Raw genomic sequence first — 22,383 nt, 5'->3', positions numbered from 1 at the left:
GCAGGAGGATTGCCAGTTCAAGGCCAGGCTTGGCAATTTAGTAAGACCCCATCTAAAAATAAAAAATAAATAAAAATAGCTGGGGACATAGCTCAGTGTAGCACGCCCTTGGCTTCAATCCCCAGTACCACACCAAAAAAAAAAAAAACTTATATAAAAATGATGGAATATGACCAAAGCCACACTTGGAAGAAAATCCATAGAATGAAATGCTTTTATTATTAAACAACAAACAATGCAAATACAACATGCTGAATATTTATTAAAAGCTTATACTCTAAGACTTGAACAAAATATATTGCCTTTAATCTTCATAGTACTTATGAAGTGGGTACTGGTTTTTGTCCTTCATAACAGTTAGGAGGTAGGTACTGTATATGCCCTAATTAAACACATCTAACTGTGTAATCTGTTTCCAAGAATTATTTCTCATGCTTCTCAATTCAATGTCCCAAATACTAATGTTTACTGTAAACAAGGCACTAGAACAAAGAGATGTTCAAAGTGTTCTGTACCCTGTAAAAATGTAGTAATATACATTTCAGATATATATGAGGGGAAGGAGGCGTATCATAGTATGATTGCAACTAAGCCTACCAGCTAAAATTTACTGTATTAAATGCTAAAAACAATGCATAATCACAGCACTATGTTTGCACACAGAAAAATGAATCCAGCTTGGGATGGGGATAGTAATCAATTGTGGTGCTTGTTGCCACTATTCAGGAAAGCAGCTCTAAGTTGTTCAAAAAATTACTTAATGCAAGAGAAGCAGGAAGAGCATATACATTTCCACTTTATTAAAATATTGTATAAATACAGAGCAGTTGGGCACATCCATTCTAAGGCACTGTTCTGGTTTGAATGCAATTCCACAAGAGAGAAAAGAGAAGCCATTACATTCTGCATTTTTCATCTCTACATTCAGACTCCTCCCAAGTTACATATTTATTGCTATTGGGATTTCAATTTAACCCCAGACTTATAGCAGCATCATACAGGGACCTGGATGTTAAGAATTAAAGACACATCCTGGCTCTGGCACTTGATATGATTTGGCACTTAATTATAAACTCTCTTGCATTGTTGTCCATTTGTTTCCCAACTCTTGTTTAACTACAGATATTATAAACTCTTTATGAGCCTGATCCGTGAATTATATTTCTTTACTAGCTTCCATTAAGCCTAGGACTAGTTAGGCACATAGTAGATACCCCCAAAATACTTATTTATCACTTCCAAGAATTTTAATGCAATAGAAGAGATACACTTTCCCTAGTTGTGGTTTAAGGAAAAGGATGACTGGGTATCTTCATAAAGGAAAAATGCTTGAATGTCCTATTTCTTGTTATCTTATAACAAGGAATTAGGCTCAATGAATGTTTTCACATAATAACAGCTTTTACTGATAAGACTTCTTCCCTCATGAGAACTGGAGTTGTTACCATGATTATATGAGAATGTTTATACAAGTAGTAACTGTGTGTGTGTGTGTGTGTGTGTGTGTGTGTGTGTGTGTATTTATAAGATTATAAGTAAAATTCAAGGAGGTTGAGAATCACTGGGAAATTTACATTTTTTTCTGAATGAGTGATCCTCAATTCCTTAATATGATGTGTGTGTGTGTGTGTATTTATAAGATTATAAGTAAAATTCAAGGAGGTTGAGAATCACTGGGAAATTTACATTTTTTTCTGAATGAGTGATCCTCAATTCCTTAATATGATGTGTGTGTGTGTGTGTATTTATAAGATTATAAGTAAAATTCAAGGAGGTTGAGAATCACTGGGAAATTTACATTTTTTTTCTGAATGAGTGATCCTCAATTCCTTAATATGATGTGTGTGTGTGTGTGTGTGTGTGTGTGTGTGTGTAATTATGAATAAAATTCAAAGAGGTTCAGAATCACCGGGCAAATAAATTATCTGAATTAGTGATCCCCACCTCCTTAAAATGATGCATTTTGTATATTATACAAAAGATGTATATCTTTGAAGAAATTTTCACAATACCCTTGAAATAACTGGAGATAACTAGCTTGGGAGCAACAGGACTACACTGATAGCTACAGAAATATTTATTTAAGGCAGTGTGTTCCAAGGGATATTTGCAGAATACTAGTTCCATAAGTTATTACTAGGTGCATATGAAAAAGGTTCTGGGGTCAATAAGTTTGGAAAACATTAAGCCCAAAGAAGTGCTTTACCCTCCTTTAGTAGAGGACCTCTCTTAGATTCTCATACACTGATGTACATTATGAATCTAGGAAGGAACAACAGCAGGAAGCAGTTTCCAAACATTTGCAGAACATCTTGCAGAACTAAGTGTGCCATGACACAGTTATGGAGATACTGAATTTAAAACATGGGTAAAATTTCAAAAGCACATAAAGACACATAAACAAATATCAAATGAGGGTGAAAATGCATTGATACTGGTTCTCTAGTCAACTGAAATTAAATTAGGTTCTATTTGTACAACTTCAACTGTCAAATGGATTTTTCCAGATTTAGAGCTTAATTACCAAATCGATAATCCTCTCTAAGCACCATCACCACAGACTTCCAACTAAGCAGACCAAACTTGGCAAATTCAAAAGTAAAGGTTACAATCTTAATTTCCTTAAATGCAAAAATTTCAATGGAAATAACCCAATTTTTACCAGGCAAATGATATCACCCTTCATCCTTATGTTCCTTACACATTTTATTGTTTGACAAAATCCATTGTCTCTTTTCTTGCCACCTGGGGCACATCTAAGGCTCTGAGCTCATGTAGTCACCCTTAATAATTACACAGCAGAATAAGTATTCTATTATAGATATGTCAGCTAGACATGGTTATCCATTATATTGACCCTACCTCTAAAAGGACAGTCATCCTTTATATGCTTATATTTATGATATGGTTGTCTTGGAACACAGTTTTCCATTTTAATAAAAAAGAGTTGTGGAGACAGAATAAATCAAATCTAGGATAGCTGCAAGAAAAGGTGGATACTCTAGAACTCATATGCCTTGGAAGATGAGTTTAAACATAGCCTTCCCCTGCAAAAATGCTGTTCTTGTAAGTTAGAAGAGGTTCTTCCAAGACAAACAGGCTGCTGCATGTTATTTTTTGAGCTAATACTAATCTCTGTAGGACCTGTTTCCCTTAACAATTCTTAAAGAAGTCCTCTAAAGTGAGTAACTTGGTGCATAATAAGGCCTGCTCTCTGTCTGAAGCTTTTAGAACAATGACTACACTTGTATGGCTTCTCCCCTGTATGGATTCTTAAATGAATAACGAGGCTTGGTCTCTGTCTAAAGCTTTTCCCACAATAATTACATTTAAAAGGTCTCTCTTCAGTATGTGTTCTCTGGTGCAAAGTAAGTGCTGTCAGTCGACTGAAACTCTTCCCACAACTATGACATCTATGAGGTTTTTCACCTGTGTGAGTTTTCAGATGTCTTTTAAGACTCGATCCATGACAAAAACTTTTTCCACACTCCAGGCATTTATATGTTTCTTCTTCGGAATGGGTTCTCTGGTGCCCAATAAGGTGTGACCGCCGAGTGAACCGTTTCTTACATACAGTGCATTCATAGGGTCTCTCCCCTGTATGAAGTCGTTGGTGTCTATAAAGGTCTGAACTACGAAGGAATCTTTTGCCACATTCAGGACATTTGTGAGGTTCCTCTCCTGAATGAATTCTCTGGTGTCCAGTAAGTTGTGACTTTCGAGCAAAACATTTTCCACACTGAGGACATCGGTGAGGTTTCTCTCCTGGACTCTTTTTCTTTTGGGGCCTAGGGTTGAGAGGTTCTTCCAGGTTGGAACTCTCAGGTGTCTCTCCTAGAGTGGGGTTCTGATGTTCTACAAGTTTTGCTAAATCTGTCTGTAAGTCCTCTGGGGGCGGTTCCCACTGATTTTCTAACTGTACATAGTCTTTTTGCAAAATGGGACCATGTAGAGCATTCCCCTCTAACGTTACAACAAATGGATACATATTCTCCATTTTTTTCTGTTTTGAAGCATCTTCTTCGTTTTCTAAACCAATCTCAAAACCTAAGAAATAGAAAATTGCCAATGTCATCATGTTCCAAAAAGGGGAAAAAAACTAAAGGAAAATGAAGAGTCATATTACCCATTAGCAGGAATATAGAAATGGAATTCCTAGCTCTTTGCCCCAATTAGGTTGAAATTTTCTTTCCCTTCTTCCCTAGTATATCAATGAACAATTACTTACCTATCTTAGAATCAAGTAATTGTTTCATTTCTTTGGAATCCTGTAATTCTTTCACCCATGGCTCTTCTCTATGCTCCAGTGGGAAGGTCACATCAAGCTTTGGTAATGGATATCCTGGTCACAGAAAAGAAGGAAAGCCTGATAATTTGGTTCATCAAAGGTTGTTTCAGAATTTGGGCTGATTTCTTGGACACATGGCCTCTTAATATCTACTTCATCCTCAGTTACTACTTTATCTGGAGTCATAAGAAGTTTTTTTTTTTAATTTTTAAAGATAAGAACAAAAGAAAAATGAAAACATTATATTGTGTTCACTTCAAGGCTGTCCTCCAATCTATGGGAGGTAAGTGAATCAACTGTGTGCTGAAGTCAATGCACTAAATTACTTCTGTGTCTTTCTTGCAGGGGCAAGGGCAACCAGGAATTGAATCTGGAGGTACTTTACCACTTAGTTATACCCCCCAGCCCTTTTTTTTAATTCTGATATTTTATATGTGTCTCTCAAAGATCCATGTGTTAAAAGTTTGGTCCCCAGCTAGATACTGTTGGGAGGTGGTGGAAATTTAAGATGTAGGACCTAGTGGGACATTTTAAGTTATGGGGGGGGGTGCCCTTGAGGGGAATTGTGGGAGCCTGGGTTCTTCCTCTTTCTCTTTTTGTTCCTGGCCATGAGGTGAACGGTTGTTCCACCATGCATTCTCCACCATTATGTGCTGCCTGGCCAGAGGCCCAAAAGCTTGGTCAGAGTGAAAACTCCAAAACTGGGGGTCAAAATTGATTATCTCAGGTTTGTTACAGTAATAGAAAGTCAACAAATACAGTTTTTATGTTTTTCAATTCTAAAATTTCCATTTGAATTTTCTAATTTCTAGCTCTTCATTGATATTCTTGATATAATATAGTCATCACAACTTCCTTTACTTCTTTAATTGTGATTTTCTCAAATTCTTGGAATATAGTCATAATGGTTACTTTACAGTGTTTTTCTGTTAAATATGATATCCAACCACTCTCATAAATGGACTCTGTTGCCTGATTTCTCCTGGCCCAGTATTTTCTGTCCATATGCATGTCTCATAAATTTTTGTTGGTAAGTGAACATTTTAGATAATATATTGTAGCAACTCTATGCCACCCCAAGGTCTTTCACTGTTATTTGCTTATTTATTATCAAATGACTGGGTAATTTTTGTGAAGTCTATCCCCCTGCAAAGCTAAGTATTACTAAGCAATGTTAACCTAATATCACTCTTCCTGGGGCACATCCTTGGGTATGCACAGTCTCCCTGGAATGACAGTTATCAGAGCAGCAGAAATATATTCAAAGAAATAATGACGCCAAATTCCCCAAGTACATTGCAAAAAACATTAGTGTGCATATCTAGGAAGGAACACACTGATAATTCATATGATTTCAAGAAATTCACAAGTGCTTCTTGAAAAAAAAAAAAACAAAAAAATTTAACTTCCCAAGAAAACTTCAAGTATCACAAGAAATCAGCATCACTGGATGGTAAACAACACAGAGGATGGGCATGCAGTAAATATGCATAAGAAACAAACATTTTGTCTGTCACACACAAAATTATCTGGGCTCTTTAGGTCATATGAAGGCTTCCACTTGTTTGGTAGCAGCATGAATTTCAAGTAGGAAAAACACAAGTAGATCGATCCACAGATAAAATAAAGATCCTAAAAGTCACACAAAAGGATAAAATCTTAAAAGACAAGAAGAGAAAAATGATTCATCAGTTACATGTGGGGATTAAAAGTTGAGTTCTTATCAGAAACAATGGAGGCTAGAAAGCAGTGGGATGACATATTCAAAGTACTCAAAGAAAAATAAAAACTGTATGCTGGGCATGGTGGTGCATGCCTGAAATCCCAGCAACTCAGGAGGCTGAGGCAGGAGGTTCACAAGTTCAAGACCAGCCTCTGAACTTTAGTGAGGCATTAATTAGCTTAGTGAGACTCTGTTTTGAAATAAAAAATAAAAAAGCTGGGGATGTAGCCCAGTGACAGAGGGTCCCTGGGGTTCAATCCACAGTACCATAAAAACTGGCATTCAAGAATCTTATAACCAGCAAAGCTATCTTTCAAAAATGAATATGCAAGGGTTGGGGATGTGGTTTAGTAGTAGAGTGCTTGCCTAGCATGTATGAGGCCCTGGATTTGATCCCCAGCACTACAAAAAAATGAATATGCAATGAAGATATTTTGGAGAAACAAAACTGAGAGAATTCAATTCTAACAGACTTACCTAAACATATATATATATATATATATATATATATATATATATATATACACACACACACACACACACACATATATAATACATAAAATATATTATAAATTATATAATGTTTTATGTCATTTATATTATATAATATATACAGAGAGAGAATTTATAAAAAACACTAAAGGGCAAGTGACCCCAGATGGTAACTGGAATCCACATGAAAAACAATAGCACAAATAGAGGTAATTATGTAATTAGAACAAAGTATAAGTAAATAAAAAATTGCTTCTTTCTTTTAAAATATTTTTAAAAAACAAATTCTATAATATGTAGAAATGTATTTGTCAATAATAGTGCAAGTGAGGTGGGTGAGAGCAAAGTTGTATTGGTCTGGATGATTCCAGTTGGTTACTCAAATCCACAGGAACAAATGAAAAAAAAAAAAGAAAAGAAAGAAGTGAAGCCAGGTAGTGGCACATACCTACAATCACAGCAACTCAGGAGGCTGAGGCAGGAGGATCTCAAGATCAAGGCCAGCCTCAGCAACTTAGAGAGACCCTCAGCAACTTAGTGAGATCCTGTCTCAAATTAAAATAATAAAAAAGATTGGGGATGTAACTCAATGGTGAAGGGTCACTGGGGTCAATTCCCAGTACCACACACACCCAAAAAAGATTGAAAGTAAAGGATGGAAAATACATATCCTGTGAATAACATTCACAAGGTGACTAAACACAGATATTAAAAGAGAAAATGCTACTATATATAAAGAGGATCATTTTATAAAAAAAACATCAGTCTATCAGGAGGTGAAAACAGTTAAAAACATGTATGCAGTTAATTACAGCGTACCAAAATACATGAAGCAAAAAATGGCAGAAATAGAAAAACTGGACAAATCTACAGTATAGAAGTTGGACACTTCAATAATTTCTGCATTAATGGATAGAAAATCTGATTAACTATAGAAGACACAGAAACTGTCAGAAGTTAAACATGGCAGACATTCACAGAACACTTCACCCAACACCAGCAGAAAATATGTTCTTCATAAGAGCACACAGAAAGTTCTCCAGGACAGACAAGATGCCATACTATAAAAAAATGTTCCAAAATGTAAAGAGGATCACAATTAAAAGATATATTCTCCCACCAAAAAGGAACAAAATTATAATTAAATAAATTTGAGAACTACACAAATACGTGGAAATTAACATGCTTCTAAATAAGTAATCAAAGCAGAAAATTAGGAATATTTTGAGATAATGAAAATTAGCACACTAAAACTTAAGGAATGTACACAAGAGTGTTTAGAGGGAAATTTATAGCTGTGAATACCTACATTACAAAAGCATAAAAACTCAAATAATAACCTAACTTTCCACCTTAAAATACTAGAAAAGGAACAGCAAACTAAATTTAACATAACTAGAAAGAAGAAAATAATAAAGATTGGAGTGGAATTTAATGAAATAGAGAATTGTAAAGCAATAGAGAAAAATCACTGAAACCAAGGTTGTTTCTTTGAAAGCAAAAATACTTAGAAACTTTTAGCTAGACAGGCCAAGAAAAAACTCAAATTACTAATCAGAAATGAAAGAAGCAACACGACTACTAACCTTACAAAATTATAAAGGAATACTATAAACATGTATGAAAATAAATCAGATAATTTAAAGGTAACGTATGAATTCCTAGAAACACATACACTAATCAAATTGACTCAAGAAGAAGTAAAAAAATCTGAATACACTCATAACTACTAAAAAGATGTAATTAGTAATCAAAAAACTTTCCACAAAAAAATTCCAATCCCAAGATGACTTTAGTGGTGAAACCTGCCAAAAACATTTAAAGAAGAATTAAAACCAATTCTACATAATCTCTTTCTGAAAATAGAGAATGGAATACTTTCCAACTCACTCTACTGACACAAGTAAAGAAAGAGATATCAATGGAATAGAATCAATAACCTAGAATTAGACCTTTACATTTATAATCAATGGATTTTTGATAAAGGTTCCAAGAAAATTCAATAGGGAAAGAACAGTCTTCTCAATAAATGGTGCTAGGACAACTGGATATCCATATGCAAAGGAATGATGTTGGTTCCCTGGGTCATACCACATACAAATATTTATTTTAAATGGATCAATGACCAATGTTAAGATATGAACCCACAAAAGAAAGAGCATAAGTGTAAATCTTCATGACCTTGATTTAGACAACAGTTTTACAAATGTAACAGTGAAAGTGCAAGCAACAAAAGAAAAAAATTGCAATTCTTTAAATACTTTCAAAAAACAGAAGAGGAGGACTGGGGATGTAGCTCAGTAGCAGAGCCCTTGCCTTGCACATGCAAAATCCTAGGTTCAATCCTTAGCACCACCACCCCCCCTAGAAAAAAAAGCAGAAGAGGAGGAAAGACTTTCGAACTCATGCTATGAGGCCATTATTGCCTTGACCAAAAAAATAAAAAACCCCATATAAAGACAGGATAAGAAAATGAAACTACAGACCAATATCTCTTCTGAATATGAGTGTAAAAATCTTCAACAAAATGGTATCAAACTGAATCTAGCAATACATTGTAAGAATTATACACCAGGTATTTATCCCAGGAATGCAAAGATGATTTATCATTAAAAATTAAGATAATAGCTAGGCATGATGGTGCATGCCTGTAATCCCAGTGGCTCAGGAGGATTGAGAGTTCAAAGTCAGCCCCAGCAAAAGTTAGGCATTAAGCAACTCAGTGAGACCCTGTCTCTAAATAAAAAATAAAATGGGGCTGAGAATGTGGCTCAGTGGTCAAGTGCCCCTGAGTTCAATCCGTAGTACCCCCCCAAAATTAAGATAATATAATATTACAATAGAATATCAAATAAAAATCACATGATCATCTCAATACATACAAAAAATACTTAGCAAAATTCCTTACTGCTTCCTGATTTTTTAAAAAAATCAAATTACGAATAGAAGGAAATTTCCTCATTCTGGTAAAAAAGTATCTATGAAAGAGCCACAGCTAAAATCATAAGTAATAGTGAAAAATTAAATTTCTCCTGAGAGCAGGAACAAGGCAAGGGTGTACACTCTCACCACTTCTATTCAACATTGTAGTAGAGGTTCTGACAAGGGCAACTAGGCAATATATATGTATATATATAAATGTATATAAATGTATATATATATAAATATATATACATATATACATATAATTTATATATACATATAAATTTTTATATATACATATAAATTTATATATATACATAAATTTATATATAAATATATATATATAAATGTATATATATATAAATGTATATACAAAATGTATTCAGATTGAATCTTAAGAAGTAAAACTATCTCTTTTCACAGATGACATGATTCTGTACACAGAAAGTCCTAAAGAATCTACTAAGAATCAGAGTTAATAAGCGATTCAGTAATTTGTAGGATACAAGATCAATATAGAAAAATTAATTACAATTCTATATACTTTCAATGAGCAATCCAAAAATTAAATTAAGAAGACAATTCTACTGACAATAACATTAATGAGAATAAAATATTTAAGAACAAATTTAATACAAATCAGTATAAAATTTATACTTTATAAACTACAGCTGGGTGTGGTGGCACACGCCTGTAATCCCAGCAAGTTGGGAGGGTAAGGCAGGAGGATCACAAGTTCAAGGCCACCCTGGGTAATTCAGTGAGACCCTCAGCAATTTAGCAAGATCCTCTCTCATTATAAAAAGGGCTGGGGGATATAGCTCATTGGGCAAAGTGCCCTGGGTTAAATCCCCAGTACCAAAACCAAAAACAAAACCTATAAAACATTGTTGAAAGATATCAAGGAAAATCTAAATAAATGGAAAAGCATCTCAGGCTCATGCATCACAAAATCTAATATCTTTAATGTCGGCAATACTCCTCCAACTGATCAACATCTAACAATCCCTAACAGCATCCCAACTGACTTCTGTGTAGTAACTGATAAAATTATAACAAACCCAGAATGTCTTGAAAAATAAGAACAAAATTGAAGTTCTTGTACTTTCAGATTTCAAAATTTACAACAAAACAATAATAATCAAGACAGTCTGGTACATCCATGAGAATAGACATATGGATCAGTACAATAGAAATAACGCATCCAGCAGTAAGCCCATATACCTTTTGTCAACTGATTTTTAACAAAGGTTTCAAAGATATTCAATGCAGAAAGAATAGCTTTTACAATAAATCATGCTTTGACACCATGCTATCCACATGGAAATAAAGTATTTGTTGGACCCTTACCTCACACCCTGTAAAATATAGTTGAAAATGGATGAGATTCTTAAATATAAGAAAACACGGGATACGTGGTCATTTTTAAATATGTTCCCAAATACTTTGATATTCTTCCATTCCAGAGGTAGGATTTTTCCTTTCCTCCACTTAAGCTTGGGTTGGACTTAGTGACTCCCTTCTAATGAAGAGAATATGGTCGAAGAGCTGGTGTGTGACTAGGTTACCAAAGATGCTATAGCAGGGGCTGGGGATACAGCTTAGTCGGTAGAGTGCTTGCCTTGCAAGCACAAGGCCCTGGGTTCGATCCCCAGCACCGCAAAAAAAAAAAAAAAAAAAAAAAAAGATGCTATAGCATGCCCATGTTTTCTCTTGGATCATCTGCTCTGGGGGAAGCCTGTTGACCTGTCCTGAAGCTCAGGTAGCCTCTGAAGAAGCTCCCTTAGCAAGGAATTGAAGTTGCCTGCCAGGTCCTGCTGACACCTTGATTACAATTACAAAAGAGACTCTGAGTAAACAACTCCCAAATTCCTGACTCTCAGAAACTGTGATAAATGCTTTTTTTCTTAAATTGCTAAATTTGGGGGGTGGAATAATTTATGAAACAATAGCTAAACAATACAAAGAAGGAAAAAGCAACCACAGGTTAACTAAAAAGGTGATTCACTAAAGAATGCTCTCCGAGAGTCCTATATTCAGGGAATGAATTTATTAAGCTCCATTAGCAAAATCTGTCATAAAGGTTCCACTGCCCTGTGAAATATCATTACTATAGTTGGGGGTTAGATATTACCTTAGGGTCAATTATTTCATATAACAGGATAATCTGGAGAGATTTAAGTGACAAGAATCTTCTGATGCTTTACAGATAGTATCTGTTCCATATTCTTTAAGTTTCATCTCATAACCTTTATCACGAAAAGATGTGATCTTTGACATATATTCCAGGTGAAAAGTCTTGATTGAAACAAAAACCCAAAGCTTTGATAATCAAAAATATGTTTGAATTTTGGTGTAATAATTTTGAATTCTACATTTTCAAAGATACAGTTTGCGTGATACACTTTATGCTTTTAGGACCAGTGCCTCCTTGCCTTTTTTTCTTTCTGACTACAGATATTCTAATAGCATTACCCACCCTTAGGATCTAGAGTGTCTGGCTTCTATTTAAATGATGGATTTTTTGTTGTTATTGTTTACGTCTTCCTTAGATCTCTCTGCATTTTTCCTTTAAGTTCATTTTTTTATCTTGCAATCAATGTGTGTGCTTTCAGTTACAATGACCAAAACATATGTGTGTACACACACACATTTCATATAATCAAACCATCCTAATATTTTGCTGACAGAATATATTGCAAACTTTAACATAAACTCAATTGATTTCTTCTATTACTTTTAAACTCATTCTTCACTTAGCCAGTATCTTGTGCTTTTTCACACCATCTCCAATAGAACCTGTTTCATGCAATACATCAAGATGTTTAAATATTTAAGTAACCTTTAAATGATGGAGGAATAAGTCTTACATCATTTTACAAAGTATATTATATACTTTAAAAGGGATGACAACAGGATAATTTCCCCTCTTTCAAATTTGTATTTTTACTTGATTAACTAACTATACCTATCTTTTGTTAAGCACACTGAATTTTCATGTGCTTTACACCATGATGAATACTGCTGCTCTGTGATCTTTCAACCTGTAATATTGATAAAAGAAGCAAATTAACATGCAGAATCAGAATGCATATGTCAAAAGATCTATAATTTAATAGGGCTAATGAAAATCTACTATTTGTGATAAGCATACATACATATTTTTAAAGTAATTATTTCGCAGATTATTAAATGAAGGTAAAGATTAGAACATACATGATGACATTATATAGTCCTGCATTGATGACAATATGTATAAAAATGCACTTCTTGGTTTTCCTCTCTTGGCCGGCATTATTTAAAAATGTGTGCTAGGTACAGTGGCACACACCTGTAATCCCAGTGGCTTGGGAGGCTGAAGCAGGCAGATTGCAAGTTCAGAGCCAGCCTCGGCAATTTAACGAGTCCCTAAGCAACTTAATGAGACCCTGTTTCAAAATTTAAAAAATAAAAAGGCTTGGGAATATGGCTCAGTGGTTAAGTGCCTCTGGGTTCAATCCCTGGTACCAAAAAAAAGTGCTTAAAATTCATAAGCACCCCAGATCCATATGTTCAAATCTAAACTTGCCTTGACACACCAAATTTGATCCTTATCTGTTCTCCATTTTAGTGGATAACATTAAAATCTGGATGCCATCCTTCACACATTCTGGTTCATTATCGATACCCAATCACCAAGTTCTATAGTTCACACCTGCTAAATATCTTTTGACATACCCCTTTTCACTCCATCCTCACCAATAAACCCATGGTTCAGAAAACTATTCTCTCTCATGTGGAGGATTTCAACAACCTCCCCAAAGATGTCCCCACTTCCACTGGATTTCACTTGTACAGTAGCCAAAGTGATCACCTAAAATGTAAATCTGCCTATATCACTCTGATGATATTTGAGAACCTTCAAGCATTCCCCACAGCCTTGATATTAAATTTTTTGGGGGTGGTACCAGTGATGGAACACAAGGGTACTTAACAACTGAGACACATCCCCAGCATTTTTATTTTTCTGTTTAGCGATAGGGTCTCACTAAGTTGCTTAGGGCCTCACTAAGTTGTTGAGGCTGGCCTCAAACTTGCAATCATCCTGCCTCAGCCTCTGGAGTCACTGAGATTACAGGTGTGCACCACTGTGACAACCTTGATACTAAATCTTGATTCTTCAAACACAAGAAAAAGTTTTTCATAACACAGGACCCTGCTTCCTTCTCCAGTCTCTTGAACTGCTACCCCTGCTTCTCTACTCCTGCCCACCCTGCGGAGTGCAGTAGCAGGTCTTCTCTCTGCCGCTGGGCCTCTGCACACGCAGCCCCTTCTGCCAGGGGACCTCCCCTCTCCTCACTCTCGCCACTCAAAGGTTGACTCCAGTCCATCCTGGAGCTAGCTACTGGCCCAGATCCCCCTCCTCCAGAGTTCTCCCCTCTCAGCCTAAAAGCTGGCGAGGGACCCTCCCGTGTGCTCCGCCAGCATGCTAGGGCCTCCAACACACGGTTTCCATCACAGATAGGACATACGGTCCCATGGACATATCTGAACTCTCCACCCAAACTGAGTGCCAGGGCAGCGGGGGCTGCTTTCACGCCGGGTGGCCTGCCTGGTCCCCGGGTCCAGCAGGATGCCTGGCTCTTCACCAGTGCTCATAATGTTGACTGTGACAATAAATGTGGAGACGTGGGGGGGACACAGTCACTAAGCCTGGGCTCTGTGCTAGTTATGGGGGCTTCCCACGTTTCCATTTTGGAACATGGGCCGATCTCCACTAATCTTCCTCTGCAGGTCTCCTTGGTGGTCTCAGTACTACACAGTGTCTTCCACGTGCCACCAAGGTGAAGCTGAGCCTGCTGGAGATAGGGGAGAGGATTCCCACCACACCTGGGGGAGGCGAGGGCGGGGACAAGGCATGGGTAGCAATGGAAGGAAACCCCAAAGGGAAGGGGAACAGGACACCGGGCATCAAGTCCACCTGGCCTCTTCTCCTGCTAGTGCCCACCCATTGGTGTCTGGGGCCCTGCATCTCAAAGGGGGGTGTGTGCAGCACTCGCTCAGAGAGCTTGTTAAACACCTACCCCAGGTGACGCTGAGGCTGAGGGACTGCTGACTAATGAGCAGGGTCATTGGTTTCGCCTCCTCCCAAAGCCACTCTACCCACAGTGCATGGTTCCCTGCTGTTCCCAGAGACGCATCTCCTTATCCTCCGCCTGCTTTGTATCCAAGAGGGCCGTTCCCATCGGGGAGTCCACGTTTCCAACCAACCCAACCTCTGAGAGCTCTCGAGTGTTCGATCACACACAAAAGAGCAGAAAGAAAACCCTTCCTTACCAGGATCCAGAAAGGGCTGGCATTCCCCAGCGGCACCATAGTTCAGCTCCTGAGGCCCTGCCTGTGGGATCCAGGCCTCTGTCACTGGGGCCTCCTGGACAGGTCCCATTCCCTGGAGTGCAGACGTCTCCAGGTGCATGTTTGGTGGCATGGGTACTGTTCCTACTGGAGCCAGTTCTTCCAAGAGCATGTCATGCATGTCGACCTGGGGGAAATGCCAGAGCCCATCACTTCAGAGTCACCCACGAGCGGTGAAGTTAGTTCCACCTCACTCTAAAGCAAAGTGTTGCCGACTAGCAATACAATCAGAGCCACACGTGCAGTGGAAACTTTTTCAGTGGCCACAGGACACAATGTATAAAAGGAACCGGAGTGTTCTTGATCTTCATAGCACGTGGAATCTAACCCCACAAGCGCAATCCGTCAGGATTTCTGCATGTAATCCATGTGAACAGTTACCAAGTTACCTGCTCTTCCCCCCAGAGCTTCTGCACGTGCTATGCGGTTTACACTCCCAGCAGGTCTCAATCAGCACTGGCCACGTTTCACGTGCTCGAGAGGCACACGTGGCTAGTGGCTCTTGTACTGGGCAGGGCAAGACTAGAACACTTGAAGATGAAATCTTGCATGGTAAACAAAACGAAGAAGACAGAAGGGAAGGGAGACCACAAACGCATCCTGCTCTGGGGAGGCAGGACCTTTAGCAGCCTCCTGTTCAGGCCTCTATGTGCCCTGAAGCCAACAGCTCCTGCAGAGCCCTGCCCCACGTGGGACCCAGCACCCTGACACCCTGCTGGAAGCACATGCTCCCCCTCGCAGACACACCACCCTCCCCTTCCCCTCAGCCCTGCCCTCCCCAAACAGAGGCATGGTGTGGTCCTTCTGAACCCAGGGCAGTACCACTGCCCCTGTGGCGTATCCAACATATGCTGGCTGGTGCCGGCTATTGGGATTCCAAGGATCGGGATGGGAGCATTGCTCACAAAGCAGAGCTGTCCCAGGTCCCTCCCAAGTGGGCAATTCCCCCTCGAACATTCATGCAGTTAAGGAGCACCTGCCAGGAAAAACATGTTGATCAGATACAATTTTTGCGTATTTTAGCATGACTTGGATTTCCTAGGAATGCACCACTGTGCAAATCAAAGGAAGACTACACTATTTGTTCCAATTTACCAAGACTTATTTGCCACTTAGGGACATCATGTGACAAGCAGCTATAGATGATAGTACTTGACCTGTATTAGTGTGAATACTGTCTAGCATTACAACAATTCTAAGCAGCAATGTAGGCATCTGACAATTTCATGATATCTTCTTGTGAAGTGAGGTCAAACATATTTATACAAACATCAGTCAATAATACACCACGTTCATCTTCCTGTATATGCTTTCTGAATTCTACTTGCTTCTACAAGTTACTTTGTAAAGAGCTGGACAGTAAATATTTTAGACTTTTTGGACCATGTTTACTCTCTTATTTCTTCGTTCTCTTTTTTAAAAAACACTTTAAAAAAGTAAAAATCACTATTAGCTCACAATGTACAATGCATTCTTTTCTCACCTGCTGCTCTGGTATCTCAAGTTCTCTCTGTAAATCTTCTATCAGTGACACAACTCTTTCTCTATTCTCTGGGCAATGTTCCCTCACCCAGGTCTCCATCTCCGTGGGCAGTATGGTTAGGAATTGCTCCAACACCAGCAGCTCCAGGATTTGCTCCTTAGAACGCATCTTTGGCTTCAGCCACTGACAGCAAAGCTCCCAGAGTTTGTTGAAAGCTTCATGAGGCCCGGCCGCCTCTGTGTACTGGAACTGCCTGAAGCGTTGGCGGAACACCTCGCAGTCAGTGTCATACTCTTGCAGCACAGAGCCCTGATTCAAGGAGGCCTGGATTGCACAACCCAGGGCCACAGCCATTGCCTCTTTCAGAAGCTTAGAGTTTATCTGGGACCTGAGGTCTCAGATTTCAGTTTGTTTCTCTGTAATAATCAGGGGGAACCACCTATAGCTGAAGACAGGGAAAAAATGAGAAAAAAGAAACAGCAATGGTTACAAGAGGACATACTCACTGACCTTAACTTATTTATCTTTACCAAAGACCTAAATGAGCACTTTGTAATCTTTCTAGTGGTTTTGAGACTCTGATAAAAGCTAAAGACTCCCTTCCTGGAAAAAACACATAAATATCCACTTCTGCATATGTTTCAAAAGTTTATAGAATCTCAGAGTTTATCCACATACCCTCTAGAGTTGTTCTAATATGGTAGCCAAGAGTACCATGTGACACTTTAGGTTTAATTAAAATTTTAGTTCCTTAGTCATAATAACTAAAACTTCAAGTGCTCAATAAATACCATTGCCAGAAATTCTACTGAACGGCTCTGTTCTTGAATTCCACTGTTTCAAGGTTAAGAACTCTATCCTTAAATATGCCCCTAAAAATCTGTTGGCATTTAACCCTATTCCTTGTCTAATCCAAGTTTCATGTGTTTCTGAATATATGGAGGTCTCAAAAGAAATGTGGGAGGAATATTAAGAATATTTTTGAGTCATGCCTGCCTGTAATCCCAGTGACTTGGGAGGCTGGAGCAGGAGGATTGAATGTTTGTGTTTAGCCTCAGCAACTTAGCCAGACCCTGTCTCAAAAGAAAAAATAAAAAGGGCTGGGGATATAGCTCAGCTCTAGAGAATCCCTGGGTTCAACCCCCAGTTCAGTAAAAAACAAAACAATACTTTTGAATAACTTTCAATGTCCATCAGGCTTTAAGTACCACTTAATAGCCTTTAATCAAATGAATTTAGGTAAAACCATGCTTTGCAAGGGCAGCAAATCATCAATTCCTCCTTCTCCATTTAAGGGATGTACAGTTCAGCCTATATCACTAAGCTCCTCATCCTTCTATAGTATTCCAAGTGGCTCTCCTTTGTAAAAACTATGATGCTATATGGCAGCCCAACAGGAATTTGCTCTTCATTCATAATGAAGGACATTTATCAAGTTCATGCTATATGCCAGGTACTGTTCTAAGCATCCAGCATGTATTAATTCAGTTAACCCTCATTCAACCTTAGGAGATTCATATTAGTGTTATCCCAGGAATGCAGATTAGGGAACAGCACTTTGAGGCTTAAGGGCAATTAAATTGTCCAAAGTCACATGGTAAGTGCCAAAGGAAAACGGCCATGAGGTTAAAGACATAGACTCCAGCATTTAAAAAGTCTAAAAAACCCATCAAAATGGGGCTGGGGTTGTTGCTCAGTGGTTGAGCACTTGCCTAGCATGTGTGATGCACTGGTTTCCATTCTCAGCACTGCATATAAACAAATAAATAAAATAAAGGTCCATCAACAACTTAAAAAAAATCAAAGTGCTCTTAGCATAATTCTGAGGTCACCGAGGAGGTCACATACATGTGTCCACAGGTCTCAGGATCTGTACCTGCCCAGGTACTGTGGGTCCTCTCTGCATTTGCTGAGCCAGCTCTCTGGAGGGAATTCAAAAAAAAAAAAAAGAAAAGAAAAGAACACTCAAGACTTTCTTCCCATCCCATTAACCAAAATTGAAACTCTGTTCCTCTTATCACCCTTTATCACCATAGTAGCCTGAATTTTAGTGGCATATTGATTTAGAAGTAATAACCTGCTAACTGTGTGACCCTGAGACTAAATGTCTCTGTCTGCAATACATGCATAATCATAGCATCAACTTTATAATATATCCTACTCGGATCCAACTGCAGGGAAAGCAAATAGCGGCATGCCTGGTTAAAAGGGCTCAATTAAAGTTTATTGCTGGTCACGACTCCTTCCTAGGAAGCTTCTGCCTTCTTGAGCCTAGGCATCTAACCGTTGCTGGAGGGCATCCAGAAACTGCGGTTTTTTGGCTGTGGACCCACTCGTTAATCCGCTCCAGCCTCACAGCTGGCCAGCCCTCCCCTCACTGACCCAAAACCTTCCACCACGTCTACCAGGGAAGTGACCGTCCGGGTTTCCTTCCATCTGTCCTTCCCAGTTAAAAGTTCACTGCACTATGGGATTAATGGTTTCCCCCCAAACCTTCCTGTAGTGAACCCGCCCTCACACGGCCTAGGAGTAAACCGATGTGAGAAAAGGGAGCACTTGAGGAACGGCAAGAGTGACACGTCCCTGAAAAGTCTAAAAGCTGGTTTAAAATCGGATGCTGGTGTCCCGGGCACAGTCTCCGAGCGCTCCTGGGCGACGAGGTCCCGCCGCCCAGAGGGGCACTCCCAGCCTGGGAGGATTCCCAGGAAGGCCTGGCCGGGTCGCAGGGAGCGGCGGCGGGGTCCCCGATCCGACAGGGGCCCGTCGCCCCTCGCTGCTCCGGCGACTGCCGCCCGGGGCGCATCTGGAATCTGCCAGTTCGCTTAGCCCAGGCAGGCGAAGGGAACCCCGCTACCCGCGCCCGCGCCCCAGGGACGGCCACGCCCTCTGGCCGCTCCGGGACTCACCGCCTCAGCGCCCAAGGCTCTCCCAAGCTCACCGGCAACTGCCCAGGGCGCAGGCGCGGGGTCGCGCTGTGGACTACATTTCCCGGTAGGCCTTACGTCGCCCGTCGCGCTCCGGGCCCACAAGGATGCTGACGTGGGAGGAGCTGGGACTCTCCCGGGCTTCCTAGCTTCAAGCTGCTTTGGAAATGCTCCCATTTCCGGTCTAATCGCCTCTTGGTCCCTGAGGGTTGGGTGAGGCGATAGCGGGGTCGTGAGCCAAGTGAAGACTTTTCCCCAACAGCCTTAGAGTAACCAGAGCGGGTCTGGAACATCTTTTAAATCTGTCATGGCCTGCGCAGTGATTCTCAAAACTGTGTGTGGAAGGATTTCTTGGAAAGGATTTTTAAATTCAGATTTCCAGGCCCAACCCGACACTAACGCATTGGCTCTTGCATGAGCTTGAGGATTCTCTTTTTAATAAGTTGTCTTGGGGATTCCCACTCTGGCCATCTGCTGGCGGGTCACAGGGGCCTTAGGTTTGCTTCCTAGTTTCCTGCTCTTGAAGACTTGAGCTTCCATTGGGCAACCCCGCCCATTCCTTTCCACCTTCAACCACCACCAGAGGTCTCTTGGGTCTTAGAATTTGCCCACTGGCACAGCCTCCTGTGTATTCCAATCTGTCCCTCGCTGGTCCCGCCCCTAGAAGCAAAATTTTCAATTTCGTTGATATGAATCAGGTTGTGGTGAGGCCTGATCCAATGACTACTACATATAATGGTTTTAATTGGAAAATATAGTCTTCATGTTGGTCCCAATCTGGTACCTTTGGTATGTGGATGCCAAACTTTGGTGCTAGGACTTAACTGCCTGGGACTGAGGACGGAGAGGAGAAAGCCGCCCGTTCTTGTGCCTCCAAGAAGCTCTGTTAGATAATGGACTGGGGCGGGAACAGGTGTTAACAGTATCCTGGTGTGGAGGATGGCAGGCAGTGCATTATCCTGGGCCCGCTGAAACCAAGGCACTGGAGACAGCTCTGCCCAGGCCAAAGTTGTTCTCCCCGGCTAACTTGGAGCCCCAGGCACCCAGAGTCTCCTAAAGTCATTATTTCTCTCACCTGGCCATATTACTTTCTAAACAGGTGTACCTCATTTTGTGCCAGTGTGGTCTGGGAATCTGACGGTGGCTCTGGTCCAGATTCCCAGAAGGAAGGACTCCTGTGTTAGTGAAACTGTAGGAGTTTCTATGCTGGAGCCAGGAGCTGCTTCCACCTGACCCACTACCCAGCCTGAAATCTACCCACCTGAGAATTCTGTTTCCAAGAGACCACTGATTCCCAGAAAACCCTCAGGCATCTCCTGGACTGTTACCATGAATGGCTTGAACCTGACACGCATTCCAGGGAGGAGTTCCTGATTATTCTGTCACAGCAAGGTACAGATGCTGGGACTCTTTTCAAGTATAAATCTGCAAAATATGATGGCTCATGCTTATAATCCAGGGAGTCTGGACGCAGAGGCAGGAGGATTGCAAGTTTGAGGCCAGCCTCAGAAATTTTTAGTGAGGCCCTAAGCAACTTAATGATACCCCATCAAAAATAAGAAGAGCTCAGTGGTAAAGCACCCCTGGGTTAAATTCCCAGTAATCTCCCCAATTTTAAAAAAAAAAAAATCTTTTAAAGAGAGTTTGGGAGGCTGAGGGAATAGGTGATTGGGAGGTATTTTTGTTTTGTTTTTTTTTTTTTTTTCTATACTGGGAATTGAACCCCACCCCAGGGTGGGGGCTCTAGTACTGAGCTACATCACCAGCCCTTATTTATATATTGGTACTGGAGATTTAACCCAGGGGGCGCTCAACCACTGAGCCACATCCCCAGCCTCTCTTAAACTTATTTATTTATTTATTATTTTTTGTACCAGGGATTGAACCCAGGGGCCCCTAACCATCAAGCCATATCCCCAGGCTTTTTTTTTTTGAGACAGGGTCTCACTAAATTACTGAGTCTGGTTCTGAACTTGTGATCCTCCTGCTCTAGTCTCCAGAGCTGCTGGGATTACATGCTTGTGACACCACGCCCATCTAATTGGGAGGTTTTAACTGTCTCTTGGTTGGCCCTGAGGTTTGGGGCATTTAGCTGTCTTAATTCCAGATTCAGATTTTCTTGATTGCACCGAGTAGACCACTGGCAAGTAACCTTTTATATTTTAGTCTGGAACATTTGTCCTCTAGACGTCCCACTTGGGCTCCAGCTCAGAGAATAGTGTGGTATCGCTTTTGTTTTCCACAGGGAGGCAGTGTTGCTTTCAAAGCAGCGTCAGCTGTGGAATTAGATCAAAAGGTGATTTCAATCCTGGCTCTGCTGCAGTACTAGCTATGTTACTTTGGATAATTCACTGTTTCTCCCTGGTCCCCATTTTCCCCATTGGTAAAATGTCAGTGGTAAAATCTCTGGGGTTGTTTTGAGAATTCAAGGAACAGCAGATTGCTCTTTTTTTTTTTTTTTCAAGTACTGGGGATTGAAGCCAGGGGCCCTTTACCACTGAGCTATACCCCCTGCCCTTTTTATTTTTTGATTTTGAGACTGTCTCATTAAGTTACTGAGGCTGTTCTGGAACTTGTGAACCTCCAGACCCAGCCTCCTGAGTTGCTGGGATTACAGGCATGCACCACTGTGCCTGGCCAGAGGGTGCATTTTGATCATACTGCTGGCACCTAGTAGTGCTTAAACTATCATCTGCCATGTCAGGATCAGCAGTCTGGTCTCCTCTGCAGAGATGGGTCTCAGCTAATCATGAATGTGGAAAAGTACTTTGAACTGAAGCATTGAGGTCATTATCTTCAGGGCATCCAAGTTAGTTTATCTGGTCATGAGAACAGGAGCACCTGGAAAAGGTTGGTGGGGGGAACGAATCCATCAGAAGACCTAGGAGGGGAAGGTATGTGCTGACATGGGCCCTTCCCACACCTTCCACATGCAATCACATGGACACATTTTCACTCATGGACATGGCACCAAAGATCGCAGAAAGTTTCAACCAGCTCTCTCTCTCTCTCTCTCTCTCTCTCTCTCTCTCTCTCTCTCTCTCTCTCTCTCTTCCCTTCTCCCCCCCCCCCACCACCTCCATGAGTCCATAGAGATAGACTGGATTTTGTGGAAGGTTTGCCATCAGATGCCTGTAATGACCTTCCTTTCTATGGG

At 40.3% G+C, this 22,383-nt stretch overlaps 1 protein-coding gene across 2 annotated transcripts; it reads right to left on the bottom strand.

The window, feature by feature from the left end:
- Positions 1-212: 212 nt before the first annotated feature.
- Positions 213-19,226, bottom strand: Znf449 (zinc finger protein 449). 2 transcript variants are annotated; one of them, XM_047535995.1, is made up of 6 exons: positions 19,209-19,226; positions 18,151-18,224; positions 16,303-16,747; positions 14,742-14,946; positions 4,229-4,342; positions 213-4,047 (listed from the first exon to the last, which is right to left on the bottom strand). In XM_047535995.1, the coding sequence occupies exons 3-6, from the start codon at positions 16,654-16,656 to the stop codon at positions 3,164-3,166; spliced, it is 1,557 nt and encodes a 518-aa protein (XP_047391951.1). In that variant the 5' UTR covers positions 16,657-16,747; positions 18,151-18,224; positions 19,209-19,226; the 3' UTR covers positions 213-3,163. The 2 variants fall into 2 exon arrangements, with proteins under 2 accessions (XP_047391951.1, XP_047391952.1); XM_047535996.1 differs by lacking the exons at positions 213-4,047; positions 4,229-4,342 and adding an exon at positions 12,343-12,469.
- Between the last annotated feature and the right edge of the window lie 3,157 nt (positions 19,227-22,383).

This window comes from Sciurus carolinensis, chromosome X, assembly GCF_902686445.1.
Source record: "Sciurus carolinensis chromosome X, mSciCar1.2, whole genome shotgun sequence".
Taxonomy (NCBI): domain Eukaryota; kingdom Metazoa; phylum Chordata; class Mammalia; order Rodentia; family Sciuridae; genus Sciurus; species Sciurus carolinensis.
Note: the sequence above shows the minus strand (reverse complement) of the source record. Positions and strands in the feature narration are given on the sequence as shown.

What these genes read in the sequence shown, in the direction of transcription:
- Znf449 (XM_047535995.1), bottom strand. Translation starts at nt 16,656, where the DNA reads ATGGCTGTGGCCCTGGGTTGTGCAATCCAGGCCTCCTTGAATCAGGGC. An exon ending in CCAGCCCTTTCTGGATCCTG is followed by an intron (nt 4,343 to 14,741) that starts GTAAGGAAGGGT and finishes TTCTGTGACCAG; the next exon opens with GATATCCATTACCAAAGCTT. An exon ending in ATTACTTGATTCTAAGATAG is followed by an intron (nt 4,048 to 4,228) that starts GTAAGTAATTGT and finishes TCTATTTCTTAG; the next exon opens with GTTTTGAGATTGGTTTAGAA.